The 20,114-nt window shown below is 39.4% G+C and overlaps 2 protein-coding genes across 3 annotated transcripts in view; both read left to right on the top strand.

Moving 5' to 3' along the window:
• The window catches only part of sult4a1 (sulfotransferase family 4A, member 1), a 31,684-nt gene extending 22,539 nt beyond the window's left edge, over positions 1–9,145 (top strand). Inside the window, exons 7-8 of one of the 2 annotated variants that reach the window (XR_015775544.1) lie at positions 763–848; positions 4,528–9,145. Coding sequence is in view for 1 of the 2 variants with exons in the window: in XM_042511569.2 (XP_042367503.1) it covers positions 4,528–4,640 (113 nt within the window). In the remaining variant the exon portion in view is untranslated. The remainder of the gene's footprint in view (positions 1–762; positions 849–4,527) is intronic. The other variant, XM_042511569.2, reaches the window with a different exon arrangement.
• Positions 9,146–10,208: 1,063 nt separating this feature from the next.
• The window catches only part of efcab6 (EF-hand calcium binding domain 6), a 76,183-nt gene continuing 66,277 nt past the window's right edge, over positions 10,209–20,114 (top strand). Inside the window, exons 1-3 of the mRNA XM_088072933.1 lie at positions 10,209–10,448; positions 12,324–12,463; positions 16,940–17,121. Of these exons, the coding sequence (XP_087929059.1) occupies positions 12,325–12,463; positions 16,940–17,121 (321 nt within the window). The 5' untranslated portion in view covers positions 10,209–10,448; position 12,324. The remainder of the gene's footprint in view (positions 10,449–12,323; positions 12,464–16,939; positions 17,122–20,114) is intronic.

Here is a 20,114-nt window from a genome sequence, read left to right on the forward strand (position 1 = left end):
GAAAATATCTGGTGGGATTTGAAGAAGGCAGTTGCAGCCTGCAAACCCCAGAATATTAGTGAACTGGAGGCCATTGCCCAACAGGAATGGGATAAGATTCCTCAGGAATGCTGCCAGAAACTGGTGTCTGGCTATGCATTACGTTTGCAGCAGGTCATAACAACAAAAGAGTGCTCCTCTAAGTACCCTGGCCATAAAGGGGTTGAATCATTTTGAGTCTGCAGTAGTCATTGAAAGTGGCATTTTGTGTCAAATCTGTGACATCTCTTTTAATATTAGTTGTGTTGAACTATTTAAGTTGTTCTTGTTTGACTTATTCTTTGGAAACAGCTGAAAGTTTGTAAATTTTGCCATATATATATACAGCATTTCATATAATTCAGATAATTATTTATTTCTTACTGTTTTTTTTGTTTTTTTTTAACTTTTTAATACTTAAGGCTTCTATAATTATCTGTCAGTGTTACAGTTCTTTCAAAAGATATGAGGGTTTTCTCACACTCAGTTTGAGATGATGAGCACCACCATGTGGCTACATGCTGCATGTACACCACAGACCGCATTTCATTTGTGTGCATTTCAACCTGCAGGCCCAGTCTGTTGATGTCTCATGTCTTTGATATTTATTCCTTAATTTGTTGAAATTATTCAATTCGGTTTATGTTATCATTCATATTTAATTTGATGTTTACATATGTGTTTTTACTTATGTCATCTGTTTTTTTTCTTCTTCAGTTTTCCATCTAATTCTTTTTCTTTTAGTGCATGGGAGTCTGGTGTCTGGTGTGCTATAGGCTTAACACTCAGCTGACAGCTGTCAGTCTGATGTGTCACACAGGCCACAGCAGGTGAGTCAGAGCCATGTCAGGCAGCGTTCACTCTGCAGCTCAAACTGTCCCATGAATCATCAGAATTCATGTGGGTTTCATCATGCAGAAGAGTAAAAAACACTGTCATCACTCCTGAACAGGGCCTATAAAGACTGTTTCAGCACTGAAGCAATACTTAAGGCCTTAAAGCCAACTGCATGTTAAAACAGCAGTTTGAGGACATCTTGCATCCTCATTTTGATGCACTGATTGTGTTGAAACTGGAAATCAGGACGGGACTAAAATAATTAATTTCTCTCTGTAAGTAAAGAATTAACCAATCCTGTAAAATTAAAAAAACGAATTAAAAGAGATTAAAAAGATGAAAGGACTACTCATATAAGATAAGCAGCCATCTTATACAAATCCAGTTGTGCTGGAAATTGAATTACTTCGCTAGATGTTCATTTAAGTGACTCAAAGCTACAGTTGGTAACTTTTTTTTTCAATAACAAAAACAATATGATTTTTTTAAGTTTTATTTTTGTAAATGTTACTATATCCTTGAAGTAGACCACGAGGCAGATAATCTGTGACAAAAACAAATCATGCTCTCCTGTCTCCTCATAGTACCTCTAATAAGAGTCGAGCAGTCTCTAACACAGCTGTCAATCATGTCAATCACTGCTCCTGAACTGTGGTCAAACTGTCAAGCTATGGGCAGCAATCAAATATGAATCCAGATTCTTTTACTGCATTGTATCTTGACTCTAATGTTTTCAGACATGTTTAAGTGTACTGTTTAGCTATAAGTGGAAAAAGGTTACAGACGAAGAGAGGGAGGGAATCAGTGTTTTGCAAGAAGAGTTGAGAGGCAGGCTGGCAGCACTTAGAAGGGCAGAGCATCTTAGGAAAAAAAAGGGAGGAAAAAAGAATATGCAAGGACAGCTTTTTTTCGGGGACCCCTTTGGCAAAAGGTTTGTTTAATCAGGAAAAAGGAGGGCAACTTAAGGCAACAAGGCTAGAGGTTAAAGAGTGTTTGAAAAAGACTTATTCATACTTAGAGGAGAATAGGAGTGGAGGTCTTCCACCTGATATGCCTCCATTAGGAGAGATAAGTCAGGAGTTAGATGTTAGGTCACCTAGGTGGAAAGAAGTTGAGGTGGTTAGGCGTGCAAAGGCTAATGGAGTCCCCTACTGGGTTTATAAAAGTGCATCTGACATCCTTAAGTTTTTGTGGAAGTTTTGTCTGAGAATAGTTTGGGAGAAACAAATTATCCCAAGAGCATGGCGCAGGGCATGTCTTCATCCCTAAGGAGAAGAAGTCCTCAGGTCTTAGCCCGTTCCGGATGATTTATCTCCTGAATGTGGAGGGGAAGATTTTCTTTAGTGTAGTAGCGTAGAGATTAGCTGGTTACTTAGAAAGGAATAGCTTCATAGATTCGATGGTGCAGAAGGATACCAGGTTTTTCAGGGTGCTTAGAGCATGCTAGCATGATCTGGCACAAGATTCAGGCAGCTAAGAGGGAGAAAAGAGACCTGCATGTAGTATGTTTAGATCTGGCTAACGTGTTTGGTTCAGTGCCACATAGCCTTATTTGGAGTGCTTTTGAGTATCTTACGGTGCTGGGAATAGTTGTCAAATTAGTGAAAGCATATTTTCAAGGTGGAGAGATCCACCAATCAGTCCTCTCAGGAGAAAATCCAGGAAGTGTGACGGTATTTAGGAGTGGAAGTGGCCTGTTTGAGTCTCTTTTTGTGAGACTATGCTGCCACCCAAGTAACTTTGTTTGTTTATTCTTCCAATTCATTCTTATTTCCTTTAGCTTGAGCCTTGTATGTGAGTTGTAGTATATAACCAAGTGTGATGCATGTGCTAGGGAAGGTAGCAGTCACTATCTGGAGCTCGCATAAATGGAGCCTGGGTCTGTTGAAGGTGGCATTGCTGTTTGGGCTGTGATAGCCATGTGATTGCCAGCCTAGCTAGCTTGGCTAGCTTAGCTTAGTCTTGTATCTGTGATAGCCATGTGTTAGCTTAGCTTGACCTTGAATATGTGATAGCCATGTGTTCGCTTGTCTTAGCCTTGTATCTGTGATAGCTATGGTAGTGTAGTTTAGCCTTGTATCTGTGATGGCCATGTGGTACTGTCACTACCTGGAGCTTGCTTAAGGGGTCTGTTGAAGGTGGCAGTGCTGTTTGGGGTGTAATAGCCATGTGGTGGTAACTAGCTTAGCTAGCTTAGCTTAGCCTTGTACCTGTGATAGCCATGTGTTAGCTTAAGCTTAACCTTGTATCTGTGATAGCCATGTAGCAGCTTAGCTTAACCTTGTGTCTGGTAGTATCGGTATTGTCACTACCTGAAGTTTGTATAAACGGAGCCTGGGTCTGTGGAAGGTGGTAATGTTGTTTAGGTTGTGATAAGCCATGTGCGAGGTAAGGTAAGATGTATGTAGCAGTTGCTTGGGAATGTAGCATCGGCACTGTCACTCCCTGGAGCTTGCATGAATGGAATCTGGGTCTGTTGAAGGTGGCAGGGCTGTTTTGGCTGTGCAGGAGCAGTGAGAGCTGGCACTAGGGGAGTGGCTTTGGGACACCAGAGTTCACTACCTAGCCTCCTTGAGGTGTTGTGGGACCAATTAAGTGTAACACTGATGAAAGGAGGTTCCCACCTGATGACCCCAAAGACGTGTTAGTCTTCACTGCTCTCTGGCCTTTATATTTTATACATTATCGCTGATTAGTGACCCTAGGTTCTTCAGTGAGTGCTTATCCTTTTCTGGAGCACAAGTTTCTTGTGTTTAGTTGAACTCCCCGTCCGTTTGACGGGGAGGAGGAGGTGGCAGAGCTTTCAGCCCGATCAGGCAGGGTTGGTTTTTAGTCTGCCTCGTCTTTCTTTCTTTTCTATCACTGCTCTCTGGCCTTTTTATTTAAGTAATAATTGCTTATTAGTGACCCTAGGTTCTTCATTGAGTGCTTATCCTTTTCTGGAGCATAAGTTTCTTGTGTTTTAGTTGAACTGTAAAATGAGAAAGTTTGTGCCCATTTTGTGACGCCATGTAGGAATCAGTTTAGCTGAAAACCAAGCCCTGTCCACCAGCCAAACCATCTTTCTCATCTTACAGCTTTATAGTACACTAAAAATGAGTTTCTGGGTAAAAAAAAGTCAGATGAGATATAAGCAATGCAGTAACAGAGTCCCTGTTTACATTCAGTATTTATCTGCATCTTGCGAGGACAGTTGTTTATGCAAGTGAAAACAACAACCAAAACAATCAATTTTATGATAAGTTGGACAAAGTGTTGTTTGACCATCTGTTGTTTTGACTAGACAGCAATATCTCTGACACATTCTTATCCCGAAGTAAACATGTATCGCTGCTTTGTCACTGCACTTCTGCACTGACATTTTATGCTCTAAATATCCTTCTGCGTCTGCTGCTGAAGTGGATGTCAGCTACTATTGCCGGAATGTCAACAAAAGCAAATGGCAACCAATGACAGGACGTCAGCAAACACACATAATTACGATTATGCAACAAAAGTACTGGTGGTTACTTTAAGGCAAATTGGGCACATGGTTAAGTGTAGAAAAAAACCATCACATTCAAAAGGGAAGTGATCATCGGAGTCGGGAGTGATTATCAGGGTTTGTTTGCTGTAACTGAACTTTTATGAATATTTAAGAGTCCATCTTCTTCCTGTGTGTCCTTCCTGCAGGGCGTGCGGGTCTCTGGAAGGACGTCTTCACAGTGTCTATGAATGAGAAGTTTGACACTGTGTACAGACAGAAGATGGGCAAGTCCGACCTGACCTTCGACTTCTGCCTGTGAGGAGCACCTGACCCCGCCCTCACCCTGTGCCGCGTCTCTCCCCCCACTGATCTCAGTACAGTCAACAAGTGTACACTTCCTACCACGCTCCCACGTCTCCATTCAGTCAACCAGTCTGAAGGTTAACGGTGCAGTCCGACAATGGGATCACACTACAAGACTTTTCCACAATGCAATCTGTCTCAATAAGTCAAAGCACCCTCACAGACTGATCAAAATGAATCCAGATTTATTGAAATTGAAAGTGAAACCAAACCTCCCTTAACCCCTACCTCCACAGTATGTCCCCACTGCTGTGTGTGTACATGTGTATATACTGACCAGGGCTGGACCGATATCGATGTTTGAAGGCAGATAACTTTTGAGCTAAATTATTAGTCAACATATATTTTCAAAATCTCATACATTCTTGCCATGTTCATAACAGGCCGTCAATAACAGCTATTAAACTACCTGCAAATATTTGTGACTGAAATTCACTGGAAATTACTAAAATGTCAGGGCAGAAAAAAACACCCAGTTCAGAAACTCACTGTGTTGATGTAATGTTTACCATCTTCCAGGCGAAGAAGCTTTGTCTGTTGTTTCTGGTCTGTAAAGGTCTCTGTATGCTAGAAATGAACTGATTAGTGAGAAGTGTTGTCAGGCTGGATTTAAAGGCAAAAATGTTAACACTGACTGACTTATTATTTGTGGTGTTGATCAGCCACAAATAGCTCTACACAGCTTCAGTAATCTCTCAGATGTTTCTGGTTGTCAGGTGGATAAACCTCCTGAAACATCCTGAGACACTACAGGATGCAGTGAGGCCCAGGCCAATCAAACTGCTTTACTAGATGTTAGTCGCTCTGTAGGTCAGGCCACACACACACCAGTTTATTGGAGAGGAAGCTGGACTTGTCCATCTTAACTTGGTACTCAACTTGGAACTGGATTTGGGACCTCCCTGCCTTGACTATAGAGATTTGGTTTGGGACATGATTTGGAACTTGCCAGGCTTAACTTGGGATTTAAACTGAAACTTGTCAGTCTTGACTTGGTATCTCATTGGGGATTTGCCTGTCTTGACCAGGGATCTGACTTGATTTGAGACTTACTTGTCTTGACTTGGGACCTTAAATTGAACATCTCAGTCTCGACTTGATCCGTACTTGACTAAAGACTTGAGTGTAAAGACTTGTGACTTGTGAAACAATGACTTGGTCCCACCTCTGGTCATAGATAAGGTGGTTCTATTCAAACTGAACAAGCTTCCCTCAGAGAATCCCTCCTATCTGGCCTTCAGTGAGTCGTATATCGGTCAGACCCTGACTCTTAGTGCATTAGCAGTTGTCCTGATACGGCGGGGGCTCTGAGCCAGCAGAAGCACGTAGGATAACTGTGAGAGGTGAAGCCAAACCTGTAGGGAAGAAGCCTATCACGCCTAAATCCATTCAGCAGCTCACTGTCACAGCTGTGACATTGTTGGCCTTCATCATTGTTCTTTTCTTTTTTTGTTTTTAGCTCAAAGTGTTGCAGGGTTTCAGCCTCTGTCACTGACTGTCACCTACATGTGAGCTTCATATGTGTGTGTATGGCTGCATGATGTGTGTTTGAGAAAGAGAGAGAGAGAGAGAGAGGAGAGTTCTTCCAAAATGTGTAATGGTTTTCAGAGTGATTTTGACATATTCATGGATTTGTCAGTGATCTCTAATTCCACATTGAATTTTCATGTATAAAAAATATCACAGCAGGATCTGACACTGAGATGGACACAAGGGTTTTATCTTCACCATCAGAATAATTTGACAGATATTCTAATCCCAATTCCACAAATAAAACATCCAAACCTGAGCAAATTGGTTTGAAAAAAAAAAGAGGACTAAAAATGCAATGAGCAATATAGCAAATTTCAAGAAATTAGGAAAAGCTGACAAGAAAATGAACTGAAAATTAGTTTTAAAAGAAAGAATAACAGAGTGAGACAGAGACAAAAGTATTTGAAAATATTTTTCAGAAAACTATTATAATGTTAATTGCATTTACATTTTTAGCACTTTTCAAGCCAATTCCTCCTCAGTTTTACCTTTTTTTTCTTTTTGTGTGTTAATTTTCAGGTGATTTTCTTGTTACTTTTTACTAATTACTTGCTATTTTGGGGTATTTTTTCTGTATAATTGCTATCTGCCTTCCTCATATGTTTTTGAAAGGGCCAAACCAATTTGCACAGGTTCTGAGGGGCCTATGGAGAAGCTTTCTCACTCCTCAACACTTTCTTGAGATTTTACCTTTCATGCACAAACAAGATGGTTACATTATCAGCATTTGAGGCACAATCTGCAGTTGCACTGTATTTACTGTGTATCATAAAACATATATATACCCTCTGGGTGGTTAAAATGAGCAGCTGCTGCTCAGTTACGGATGCAGCTGTGCCAAACAGATAATATATAATGTACCGTCCCCAATTGCAGATTAAAGACCTCCATCTTTAATGTTTAAGGTCTTTGCAGATGGATTTTAAGACTGGGGATGTTGATAGATTAAAAACACAATTTTATCAAATATATATGTACACAAAGACATTCACATACATACGAACAAATACACATAGACGTACATGTGCTCACATATATGTGAGCGAAAAGTTTAGAAAAGCTCGAGCAGGGGAGGCAGAAAGCTAAAGGCGTATGAAAGTCATCCTCTAGTCTGTGTATGAAAAAATGGATGACGCTCTCCACTTCCTCCCACTGTGCCAAAATATCTTGGACATGGCCTTATAATGGTAATGTCATTTGGAGCCAGAGTCTGCACAGTAGCAATCTTTTTAGCACCACTGTCTGACCAATCATGAGCAGCACCATTGAACGCAAGTACACAGATTGGCGCACACACAGCTGTCAGACTCAGTTTTTTTAGCATCAAAAACTAATTAAAACCAAACTTATGCGATAAATGAGCACTTCAAAAGCCTGCTTGCCGCCAGCTGTTTACAGTCCTGTAACTTCTCCCTCCACCACTAGGTGTCACTGCATCTTTCAGCTCAGCTGCCTGTTCCACCCATAGAGACCAAAGACTGAGCTCTGGTGGTGCATGCTGTGCACTACATACAATGAGTTTAATAGAAAGAGGGACACCGGTATTTATGATGGTATTGAAAAACATACCTTCAGGATGTCTAAATACCCTGGTATACCATGATACCACTGCAGTTCAATATCACCCAACTTTATTATACAGTCTATGTTGGTAATGCACCTGAGCACCTGAAGCTAGAAAAACACCAGAAGAAGAATAACTTGTGCTCTTTAGCAGTTTAATCACAACAATAGTTAAACCTGTTCAAACTTGGATCAACATCAGTTTTCCTGTGTGGAGTTCAAATGCCTTTCACAAGTATTTAAATCTTGGAACCCTAAGCCAATTGGTTTGATTTCTTTCTAAAACTTGAAAAAAAGGCATAGGGCAACTTGGTACTTCAACTATATATACATAATTATCATAATTATATATTTAAAATGATGTTATAGAAATATTATTTGCTTGTATCAGGTAATTTTCTTGTATTTTATTATTATTATATTATATTTTTAAATTTATTTTTTACAAATTTTGTGCTATTTTGAGTAATATCTTCTCAAGTTGGTTTTTGCCTCCTTTCCATGTTTTTGAGAGAAATTAAGCTAATTTGCGCAGGTTTCAAAGGGTTAACTAGGTTGCTAATACTGCCTTTGCAGGCTCTGACTCATCAGTCACAGGTTGTTCTGATCAGGGATCAGACAGCATGTGTCTTTCAGCATGTGTCGGGATTGATAGAGTAATTTTCTCACTTTGCATGTGACAGGAAGAACAACAGCTAATTTCTGCTTAGTATCAGTGTCACTTGAGCTGCTGTTATCACAGACCCTGTGCAGGCTGCAGATAGATTAACTGACAGTTACACTTAGGAAGAGGAGAGATTGCATCAGATAGATGAATTCACATTAATGCATCTTGGATGCATTTACATGTGGCTCTTAGCGTGCTGCACATGATCACTGATGGGTGAACAGCCTCCTTTCTCTCTCTCTGTTGTTAGAGATGTCAGGTTTGGGCTGCAGCAGAGGAGAGAGCAGAGTATTAACCCATTACCAGCATTAACTCTAACTGTTTTGTATTCTGCTACTCAGACTATTAAGCTGAGACATCACCTCCAGCCGGTGCAGCACCTCTCCCCTGTTGCCACAGTAGTTTCCAGTCCAGCAGACCCCCCCGCGCCAGACACTTGTGAATGTCTTTATTGTGTGGATGCAAACGTCGGCACTGTGGTCCCTCCGCCTCTTTTACGGCTGCTCATTCTCTCCTGCCATTGTTCTTTCCTCCTCTCCGTCACTCTGTTTACAGCCGTTGGCTTCAGCTGCCCATCTCCACTTTTATGGTTTGTTTGGGTTTTTATACATGCCTGTCTCTGTTTCCTGGACATCTTGCGTTGTATTTTACATGCTTTGCTTGCTGGTTTATTATTAAAGTTGTGTCTTCAGGCAATATCTAATGGCTGTGTCTGGGTCTCTTCAGTGTTTGAAGGATTGTTCTTAAAACCTTTTAAATTGCAAAAATGGGGTTTTGTTACCATTATAAAATACAGGCTGGTCAGGACATGAAATATGGTTCAAACTGGAAACATACAGGGCTGCAACCAACAGGTTGCACATGAACATACAGGATTTTTAAGACAACTTTTAACTGCAAATGTTTAAGGTACAAGTAAGGGTGTAAGCACACGTGCATAGATACTTCAGATGACATGTAAGCCTAAAATTCCATCTGTAACAATTTAAATCAGCCTGTCTATGATTCAATATATCTAATTAAGGTAGAGTAACAAGGATGGTTTTTGGCAGTGCTGAAGACGTAGTAAAATCCTTTGGACCTATGAAAGACTGAAAGAATAAATACCACAAACTTCTTACAAATGAGTAATAAATAAGTTGAATTCATATGCTCTAATCAATACACACAAGGGTTTTTGCTACTACAGCCTTTGTCTGGTATAAACAAGTAACCTATGGTCATGGATGGATTATTGTGCAGGCCTAAAAAGCACAGGCCCAGGAGCCCAAAGCGTTAAGAGCCTCCTCTGGCCTTTATCTACGCTGGAGGAGACCCAAAATGACAACAAAAAACATAAAATGACCATAAGCAGACATAAAAGAACTACAAAGAGATGCAAAACAGCTGCCAAGGAACATAAAGAGACTCACAACAACTACAAAAAGGGCAAAGTGACCACAAATAGATACAAAATGACTACAAAGAGACACAAAGCTGCTTCATAGAGATGCAAAACATAGTGGCATCATAACAAAAACCTGGCATTTAAATGGTTAAAATGTCTAAAAGTTGAAAAGTGCATTTTGTGTGCAGAGCGGTATGAGTGTGAGTATTTGACACTGCACAAAAAATAATAATATATAAAAATCAATATTGCTGTTAATCATTGAAATATCCCAGGCTGCAGCAATACAATAATGCACATCAACCAAATAACAAGCTCTGCATTTGAATCATGCAATAAATGATTTGTCCACTTCAAGGCACCAGAAACAAATCTCACGCTTGTCTAAAGCTAACCAATCAAACCAACGAAGGTAACGAGTAACAGCCAATCAGAGGCAGAGTAGGGCGGGTCATACCTTCGTTGGCCTAGGAAACCCAGATTCGCTCAAGGAACTTTTCATAGATCCATAACTTGTCAGCTAACCATGTAGTTAGCCAACAGGTGCCTTGATTCAACCGGCACACACAACATTAGCATTCATTTCAAGCCGTGTTTGTTGCCACCTGAAGAATGTAAGTCCAGTTTTCACTCTCTTTTCACTCTGTTTTTGGTCTCCAGTAACTCCCGAGAAATGCCTAATGCTCCGCTGTGTTCACTAAACTAGCTAAACGAAAACCGAACAATGACGGAAAAAACGTTGCAGAGCTGAGCGGAAGTGTAAAGTTGTTTGTAGCTTATCTCCTTCAAAGTAACTGACACTAACTGTATTATGAATTTAAGGGAATAAAACGTACTATATTTATCTTCTTACAAAGTAACTGACAACTATAGCTGTCTGATTGATTTAAGGGAATTAAAAATACTATATTTGCCTCTAAAATGTAGGGGAGTAGGTGTATAAGGTAACATTAAAAAAAAAAAAAACTAGCACAGATATTTAAGCAGAACGTTGGTGCTTCAGTAAATGTAAATGTTAGGTTTACTTTTTCACGACTGTTTTGACTGCTGTCAAACCCACTTCTGTCAGAGGAGCCTCCGTGTTGTTTTTGAGGTGCGTGCATATAGAAGACATTACGGTAAGCGCGTGTAGCGCTTAAATCAAAACGGAAGCGTTGTCCTTATGAATCACATTTATTCAGCAAGTCAGTAATAAATGTATGAATGACATTAATATACAAAAAATGAAAACGTACATTAATATTACCCTTTTTTACATTTATTGTACATTAATAAATGTAAAAAATGGGTAATGTTAGGTAATATATTGAAATAATAATGAAAACTGCATTAAGACTTCAGTGGTGTTAATTATTCAGATTAACAGCAAAGAAAACACAAGGTCGTGTGTTCATGAAAAACCTGGAAAAGTCATGAAATTTGCAAATATCAGTTTTTTAGACCTTAAAAAGTGTTAGAAATTTAAATATACCTTGAAAGTTTAGGAAAAGTCTTTGACCTGTAGAATAACACATGACGTGTTCAAGTGCTGATTAAAATTTAAAACTCCAACGATAGTTTCTGTTTTTTGTTTCTGGCTGTGGTAAATTATGTAATTTTTGTTATTTTTGTAAGAAAACTATCAAATGCAGGTTTTCTCTAAATATCACCAAAAATAAAAACAAAACAAAATAAAAACTAACAAAAAAATTGTTTGACAAGTCTCCGAATTTTAGATCCCCACCCTGCATAAATAATAATATGAATGGTCCCTAAGTTATATTTTAATTTTCATTTGTTATCCCGTTCTGTTCCTTTTTTTTTTTTTTGTAAAATATGTATTTAAAAAGATATTATATTGTAATAAAAAAGTATTGGTGATCATTTCAGAGAATGTATTGTCTTCAAAATTTGACTCAAAGTCTTGGAAAAGTCATGGACATTTATTGGTAAAAATGTATGAATGTGTAGACTGTGTTAAAAGGCAAAGAATACATTTCAGACGTACTTAAGAGTGTCTTTAAAAAACACCCTGTTACCACAAACAGACCTCAGGATGTCACTCAGACAGTATCAAGACCTCCTGATGTAGAATTTCAAAATAAAAACATTCTAAAGTCTCACATTTGACATATATAACCTGACATGAATTGTGACCTTTCATTATATATTTTACATACATTTATATATTATACATTGAACATGTAAAAATAAGATATATTGATAGATTGTTTTGATTGTTTGTTTTTTTGCATCCATGGTGACAGATAACTGGGTTTGACAATAGTGAGTGGAGGCAACAAAAGCAGACTGCGTGGTTGAATACAGTGTGGCGTGCTAACAAGTATCAACAGCTCATTCAACTCTGAGAGAGAGAGAGAGAAAAAGAGAGAGAAGAAAGAGAGATCATGTTCAAGTGTTAACTAGCAACCGCAGTCACCACTCAGTGTCGTTAATCACGCTGCTGTCCTCCTCCTGCCTCTCTCCCCACACACACCACTTTCACCCAGTATGGCCAAACTGCTGCCTCTCCAGCCTGGACCGGGACTGGACATAAGCCCTCGGCCCCACACCGCTCCGGGCCGCACCACACACCTGTCCACAAGAGGACAGACAAGAGGGGGGTCCCGGCAGACAGGGACAGACAGAGGTGAGTGGTTTTCAAACTCACTTTCCTCCACTGTATTTGCTGATTTTGCACTCAGAGCTTTAATATTTCATAGTTTATAATAGCTAATGCTGGATAACAAGTTTTCACTGAAGCAGACTTTTTTTTTTTTATATCATTTAGGCCTTGTACATAACGAGTTAGTCTGGACTTTATAATAATGAAGATGGGGTTCATACAAGGTGCTTGAGGTGTTAGAAGTACTTGAATTTGGCACTCAGAAATGTAAGCACTGGGGAACCCTGACATTGTGATGGTTTTGTATCTTGGTCTTTACAAAGTACTCAAACCATTTGAAAATTGCATACAGACACCTTTCACATGTATTTAACCCTTTGAATCCTGAGCAAATTGGTTTGAGTTCTTTCAAAAACATGTGGAAAAAGGCAATGAGCAAGAAATATCCCACAAATTTCAAGAAATTCTTCAATTTAGAAAATTATATATATAAAAAAACTATAGGTAAAAACATCCAGAGACTAGATAAATATATTTATAATTATCATATTATATATTTTGAATTATTTTACAAAATTTTTATGGTTTTTAAGTAGTTTTTATCAGGTTATTTGCTTGTTTTTATCTGCCTTTTTTGGCTTGATTTCTTGTGGTTTTTTTTGTTTCGGTTTTTTTGTTAATTTTCACTTACATACATTACACTTTTCACTACCAATTTTGGGTCATTTCCTCCTCAGTTGCTCAATGCTTTCTCCCCACGTTTTAAAAGAAATCAAGTCAATTTACTCAGGCTCAAATGGTCAATAAAATAATGAGGAGAACAGAATTATTATTTTATGAAAAGTAGTAGAAAAATATTTTAAACTAGGAAGCCAAGAATGGTGATGCTTGCATTTTTTTTCTTTTTTTAATTAAAAAAAATAGTTATACTGTTTTTTTGTTGTTGTATTTTGAATTATGTTTAATGCCGTATGACTGTATGAACACCAGTGGGTTGGTAAACACCAGTATCCCAATGCTAGGATGTTTTTCCAGCCTGAGAAAACAATCCCACCGGAACATCAGCGGTATTACTTTAATTCTGCTTCTTAACATTGAGACCGATGGTTGCAAAAGTACCAGTTTCATCCTTGAAACTACAAAGGAGTGCTTGAAAAAGTACTTGACAGTCTTTGAGTTGACTTGCCCCTGCCAGTCTGAACCCTGCTGAGAGCTTCAATAATGCTGAATAGATCACATACCAATGCTTAATGGGTTAGTTATTAGCCATTGTTAAAAACATTCAATTAAAACCTCTTGCAATGTCAGGACTCAACAATAAGGATTGCCTGATTACCCAAGACAAATAAAATTCCACGTAAAGCTGGTAAATCTAGCAGCTCATTTGACTGGATGGACAAAAACAATTAAACTTTTTTTTTCTGGAGCTGATGATGGCAGTAGCTAACACATTGCACAAGCGTCATACCGATAAACATTCTTATATTCTTGCACATCATGAATTAAATGTAATGAAAATTTCCTTTAATTTTTTTTTAAGATAATGAGCTCTTGATAACGTGTAATTAATCATACCATATCTGTACACTGTGATATCTGAGGCAATACTGGCCCACTTCAAAAACAAAAATAAATATTTTTTTTGTATGTTTTAAAAAACAGAAGGTGAAGCTGATTGACCTGTCTAGTATTACATGAATGAATCTGTGAATGACCATGGCGGCCTTTTTAATTACCTGTTACGAGTATATAGCACATTAGCTACCCCCAGGCTGCTGTGTATGTATTTTTAACACCACAAATATTAATTATATATAAATGAAAGTGAAAATATGTTTTTTTTACAATGTAAGGCAAGAATAAATGAAAGAAAATGCAAAAAAATATGAAATCGGCTCTGCATGTTATGGTAGTAACTGGATAATATTGCAGCAGTGGAGAGTACAGCAGCATATTAACATAGGCCATGTAACAATGCTCAGTAAATGTACTGCCTCTGAATGTTGACATCAAGAAAATGTCAGCATTATACATAATTACCTCTATGTGACTTATGTACTTAAATGAAAATAACAGTAATAATAATAATAATAATAATAACAATAATAATAATAATAATAATAATAATAATAAAACATCCACAACTCAGACTCACTCTCCTCATTTGAAAATATCCTCAAAGCCCACCATTTCTCAACAATACCTGTTTCCCACTGCCTCCCCAAATCTGAACTTTTTCTGAACTCCTGTATAAATGTAGTTAAATGTAGCATAGGTCATTGTAATAGGTGGTGTAAGTCATTAAGTCATTCTATCAGTTGCAAATGTCTATCAGAATGTACTTTTTCCTGTATAAATGTGGTGAACTGTGGCATAGGTCATTCTGGTCATTCAGTGGTAATCCACTACTGTACTAATCTACAGTACTTAGCACTGTCATTTACTCAGGCATCGTAACAATGCACAATAATCTGAACACTACAATATAGACATGTAAAAATGACATGTAAACCTCAGGGGGCATTTTAAAGAATGACTGAAAGAATAGATGGAAAGCCAGCCAGTGAGTGGCTGGTATTCAGTGGTGTTACTGGTATTAGGTGCTAACTGCTAACTGAAGGAATACAGTGACAGCTCACAGTTTGTATACCCACAGGTGATCTTGTGCCTTTAATACTCAGAATAGAAATACTTGAAATGGAATGTCTGTAAACATGCAAAATAAAGTGCATACATGAATAAAACATAAATAACTCGGCCATTCCATATAAAGAAAACTTTACTGATTCACGGCACAGCATAATTAAAATACAATATGATGAAATGACCAATTACTTTGTAAATGTCCACAGAATTGTTAGTGGGTATTTTATTTGCTCCTCAGGGTTACTGGGATCTAGATTATGTCGATTATTGCATGTGGATCCAATGGGATAGGAAAGTGTAACCAACCGCTGGCAGCCATTTTGAAAAATGGTTGCCACAGCAACCATTTTTCAGAGTTTGTGATGGCCCGATATCCATCTAATGTATCCATAATCATGTCTGCCAAATGTGGTGCTTTTATCACAAATTGAATGATTGTTGTGATATACTGAGCTGTGCCGCCCCACTACATTGGAAAGTGTGACATCTAGGGCTGAATGTCGATACTCAATACCTTTGAGGTCATTACCATAATAACTCAGTACGAAGAAGTATCCAAACCTTAAGAAGTATCTAAAAAAACCCCACTATTTGTATGGTTTTGCATGCAGCCAATCACAACAAGTGTTCTTTGATTTAATGTGACATGTGATTGGCCCAATGCTGCATCAGCTACAACCCATACAAGATGGGTTTCTGTTAATCCTCTAATTTGAGCAAATTGAAATTGCCAGTGTAAAATACATCTAATGGAAACACGTCAGTTTTGAAAAAAAATCCTATTTATTGCAACAGAGTTTTTACCCTTACATGAGGTGGTATTTCAGATGATATGAAAAAGCCATATTTCTCAAAACAGCAATGACATATGATGCAGCAGGAGCTACAAGAGGTGTTGGATCACATAGCTCTTCAAAAGTTGAGCGGATCATTTGGAAGTTTTGAATCCACAATTCCTCTGTGAAATCGTGGACTATCACCTCCCAGAAATCCCTCATACGTTGCCTTTCCATTATGGCTCCATAACACGCCATGTGGCCTTGGATTGGAAATAATGACAGCTAGTGTGGTGGCTGCAATAAAGCTGCTAATGTTTGAACATCCATCCAACATCATCATGTTTACTGGGATTTTATCACCGGAGGAGAAGTTGCAGAACATCACTCAATCGAAACACAGTCATCTCACAATTGTCTTGTAGACATCTCAACTCAAAAATATCACTTAAGTTTTGAGCAAATCCGTAATGAAAACCCATCTTGTAGTGTGATAAAGTGGAGTGAGGTGTATTTGGTGCAGTCAGCAGTTGAGCGTGCTGAGATCAAACCGTTAAAAAATATGGCTATGTTACATGTCTGGAGTCTGATGGTATTTTACAAAACTGAATGCTGCCATTTACCAAATGGGCATTGAATGTACTAAAAAATGTGCGAAAGTCCAGTGGAAAGACACCCAGTCCAGTGACACCTCAATAAGTGCGCCTCAGTTCCCATCAACTCTCTTCAGATGCTAATAATTTCACTGTGACTGTGTGTGGCAGTTAGAATCTGACTGTTTTTATAATGAGGCTCATTTACATAGAAAGGGGCCAATTTTGCTCCGAATGTGTGCATGCTACCTGATTTAAATTGGTGAAAATACTGCAGAAGCACAGAGATGCTATTTGCTTTGCAGCACAGTCAGAGGTGCATTTCAGCCTCTGTGGGTGCTTTGAGAATGACGCTTTCCTTTTGTCTTATTTGTTCAGCTTTAATGACCACAAAAGCCATGTAATTTATTTGTGCAATGTCCTCTATCTTTTTTCCTCTAAAATAGCTTCAAAATAACATAGGTATTTCCTCGACCCCCATCTAGGTCCACAGCTCATCCTGGAGCAGGTGAAGCCTCTGATCCACAGCAGACTGTCCCACATCAGGTCAGCCTTCATGGCAGCAGACCCCGATGGTACAGGGCTGGTGAGCAGTGGGGAGTTTAGACGGGTCCTGAAGAGCCTGCTGTCTGTCAGCCAGAACCAGCTTGACACGGTCCTCAATCAGGTGAGATGGACAATAACTCTACTCTCTGTCCATGTGGGGTCAGAGGTCAGAGTCTCCCAACAGCACCTCAGCATGGAGGCTGCTCTAACACATTTGCAAGATTGTCAATAGTTTTTTTTCTGAAGTGGAAGGAAAAAACAGCGCTCAAAAAGGCAGAAAAGAGAGATGGGGCGGGTGTAAAGCCAGGTATACACGGTGCCGATCATTTCTTTTTGTTAGTTTTTCATTACCTGAGGGTATGAAAGGCTGAGATGTGATGAGCACAGATGAATGTAACATTATAGCTCTGACCTAACCAGATATAACAGACATCACTACAGTTAATACAACAAAAACAACAACAGTTCTGACTCTTCAAATGGACATTTTGTTTTTAAAATTAAATTCTGTCAAATCAGAGTAACTGTAAATTGTATCACTCAATAAAAAATATAAAAGCTTTTATATGACCAAAAGTCTATGGCTGCTTAGTCTGTAGATAAAACACTGACAAATACAGACAGATAGTAGACTGTTGTGCTCAAAAAAGAAATAGCTTTCATAGAACATAAAGCCTATCCTAAAGCCCACACTGCTGACTGCGATGACATGTTTTGAATTGATCTAGTGCACTAGAATAAACAGAGTAATGACAATGGAAGTTCAAAATGCTGGGGCGTCACGTGACTCATGGAGGCTTCGAATAGTTGGAAGTTGGAAATTAGCTTTTGCTGTGCTAACCTAGTGTTTCATATTATAGGCCTACAATTATTGATCCTTTTTTAATAATTTAATCAGACTTTGATCCTCTGTCAGCCTGCCTGTCCCTGTGTCCAAGCTTTTTCCTTTGTTTAAAAAGGTCTGGGCTACTTCATTGTTCTATGTTGTCACACTACTGTTAATATAAGAGAGTGATTTTAATACAAAGTGTAAATCACTGCATGTGAATGCATGAATTAGTCAGATCTGAGCTACAGAGGAGAGCCTTCAATAGGCTGAGTGATATTGCCCTCTACTGGATTCATGCGTTAATGAACTGCATTAAACTAGAGCCATCTGTCTTTTTATAACCCGCTTCAAAATAGTTCCTCCAGCACCCAGTGCTGCTATTGTAAGTTACCAATAAACAATAACAGGATTACATATATAACAACATAATAATAAAATATAATATAATACTGTAGTGTAACAATTTCAGTGTGTAGAATAATTCCCCATTAAGTCTAGTATGTTTTATTTTTCTAAATGACTTACCCTGTGATCTCATTCAGGTCTTTGAGCTTCCCTCCCTATGCCATCAATGGGAAATCAGCTGAGCTGAAACATAATAAAGAATAATGGAATCAACAGAAACACAAAGCTAAAAACATTCACCCTTAAATTCTGTGTCTGTTTACAGTAATGTTTTTTTTACATTCTGTTGAGATGTCTCAAATATACACTCTTAATCCACATCAATACTAGTATATCACAAAATAGCACTCTGCTATCAAGCACCATGCTGTATTTAACAAAGCTGACATGTAGCTCACACTGAGCTGTAAAATAAATCACACAAGCCTTTTCTCCCCTTTAACTCCTTAACGTTAGATGAAATTATTAAAAAGCAGGACATTTTAAATTAACAGGCTGTTAGCGGCTAATGAAATGTGTTCAGTATATATAGTACAGTGTACTAACATTAGCTTGCTCTGTCAGCATGTCTGTTATTGCTTTGTAAATCTAATTACTAATTTAGCGGCAGATAATCCAATATCATGCTTTAATGCACTTGTTAATTTAGCTAAGATATGCTGATAATATCAAAAATGATTCTTTAGACACATACCTTGTTAAAGCCCATCACAAATGGTCTTCTCTGCTGCAACTCCATTGCACCGGCAGCTATTTAGATTCTCCACGTTTCACCATTGCTGTGAAAAAATGGTCCATTGGAGCGAACGGAGATGACACGACTCTCTTTTAAAGGGCTCTGGATTGATCTAGCAGGTGTAGCAGTATGACATCACATGCAGCATACTGTACTGGCGGAGTGAAACCATGGGCAACATGGGCGAAAGCAAAGCAATTTCTGCTTATTATTATCGGTTCTATTTATCAGCTAAAAATGTCATTATCGGAATTATCGGTGTGGCTGGTAGGCGATGATGGAAGTCGGCGATGAGGTCCGTATCCAGGATGTGCAGGTAAGGGACCCAGGACTTCTCCTCCGGACCGTATCCCTCCCAGTCGATGAGATACTGGAGCCCCCTCCCACAACGACGAGACCGGACGATAAAAGCCGGGGACCCATACACCAGGTGAGGAGTAGGAGGAGGTGGTAGCGCAGGGGACAGTAGGCTCTCGTGCACCGGCTTGAGCTTGGACACATGGAAGGTGTGATGGACCTGCATGGTGTGCGGGACCTGGAGCCGTACTGCCATTGGGCTGATGATCCGTTGGATAGGAAAGGACTGATGAACCTGGGTGCCAGCTATTGGGACTCAACCCGGAGTGGAAGGTTGTGAGTCGAGAGCCCCACCTTCTGGCCCACCTGGTAGACAGGGGCTGGGGAATGCCGATGGTTGGCGGCAGCGGTGTAATGCTGCACAGAGCGCTGGAGGACGGCATGTGCTTGGACCCAAGTCTGCCAAAGCGGCGGATAAAAGCTTGGGCCAACGGGCAGGCTGACTCTATCTCCAAGGTTGGGAACGAGGGGGCTGATAGCCGTAAGCACACTGGAAAGGGAGAGGCCTGTGGCAGGGTGTTGTGGGCGTAGTTGATCCAGGGAAGCTGCAGGAACCAGGAAGACGGGTCACGAGAGACCATACAGCGGAGGGCTGTCTCCATCCCTTGATGGGCCCTCTCTGTCTGCCCGTTGGGCTGGGGTTGAAACCCAGAGGAAAGACTAGCAGAGGCCCCCAGGAGCTTGCAGAACTCCCTCCAGAATATGGAGGAGAACTGCGGTCTCCGGTCCGAAACAACATCGACTGGGATGCCATGGAGGCGGAAGATGTGGAGGAGCACCAGCTGCA

Source organism: Plectropomus leopardus, chromosome 22 (assembly GCF_026936395.1).
Source record: "Plectropomus leopardus strain MGB_pleo_1.0 chromosome 22, ASM2693639v1, whole genome shotgun sequence".
Lineage (NCBI taxonomy): Eukaryota > Metazoa > Chordata > Actinopteri > Perciformes > Serranidae > Plectropomus > Plectropomus leopardus.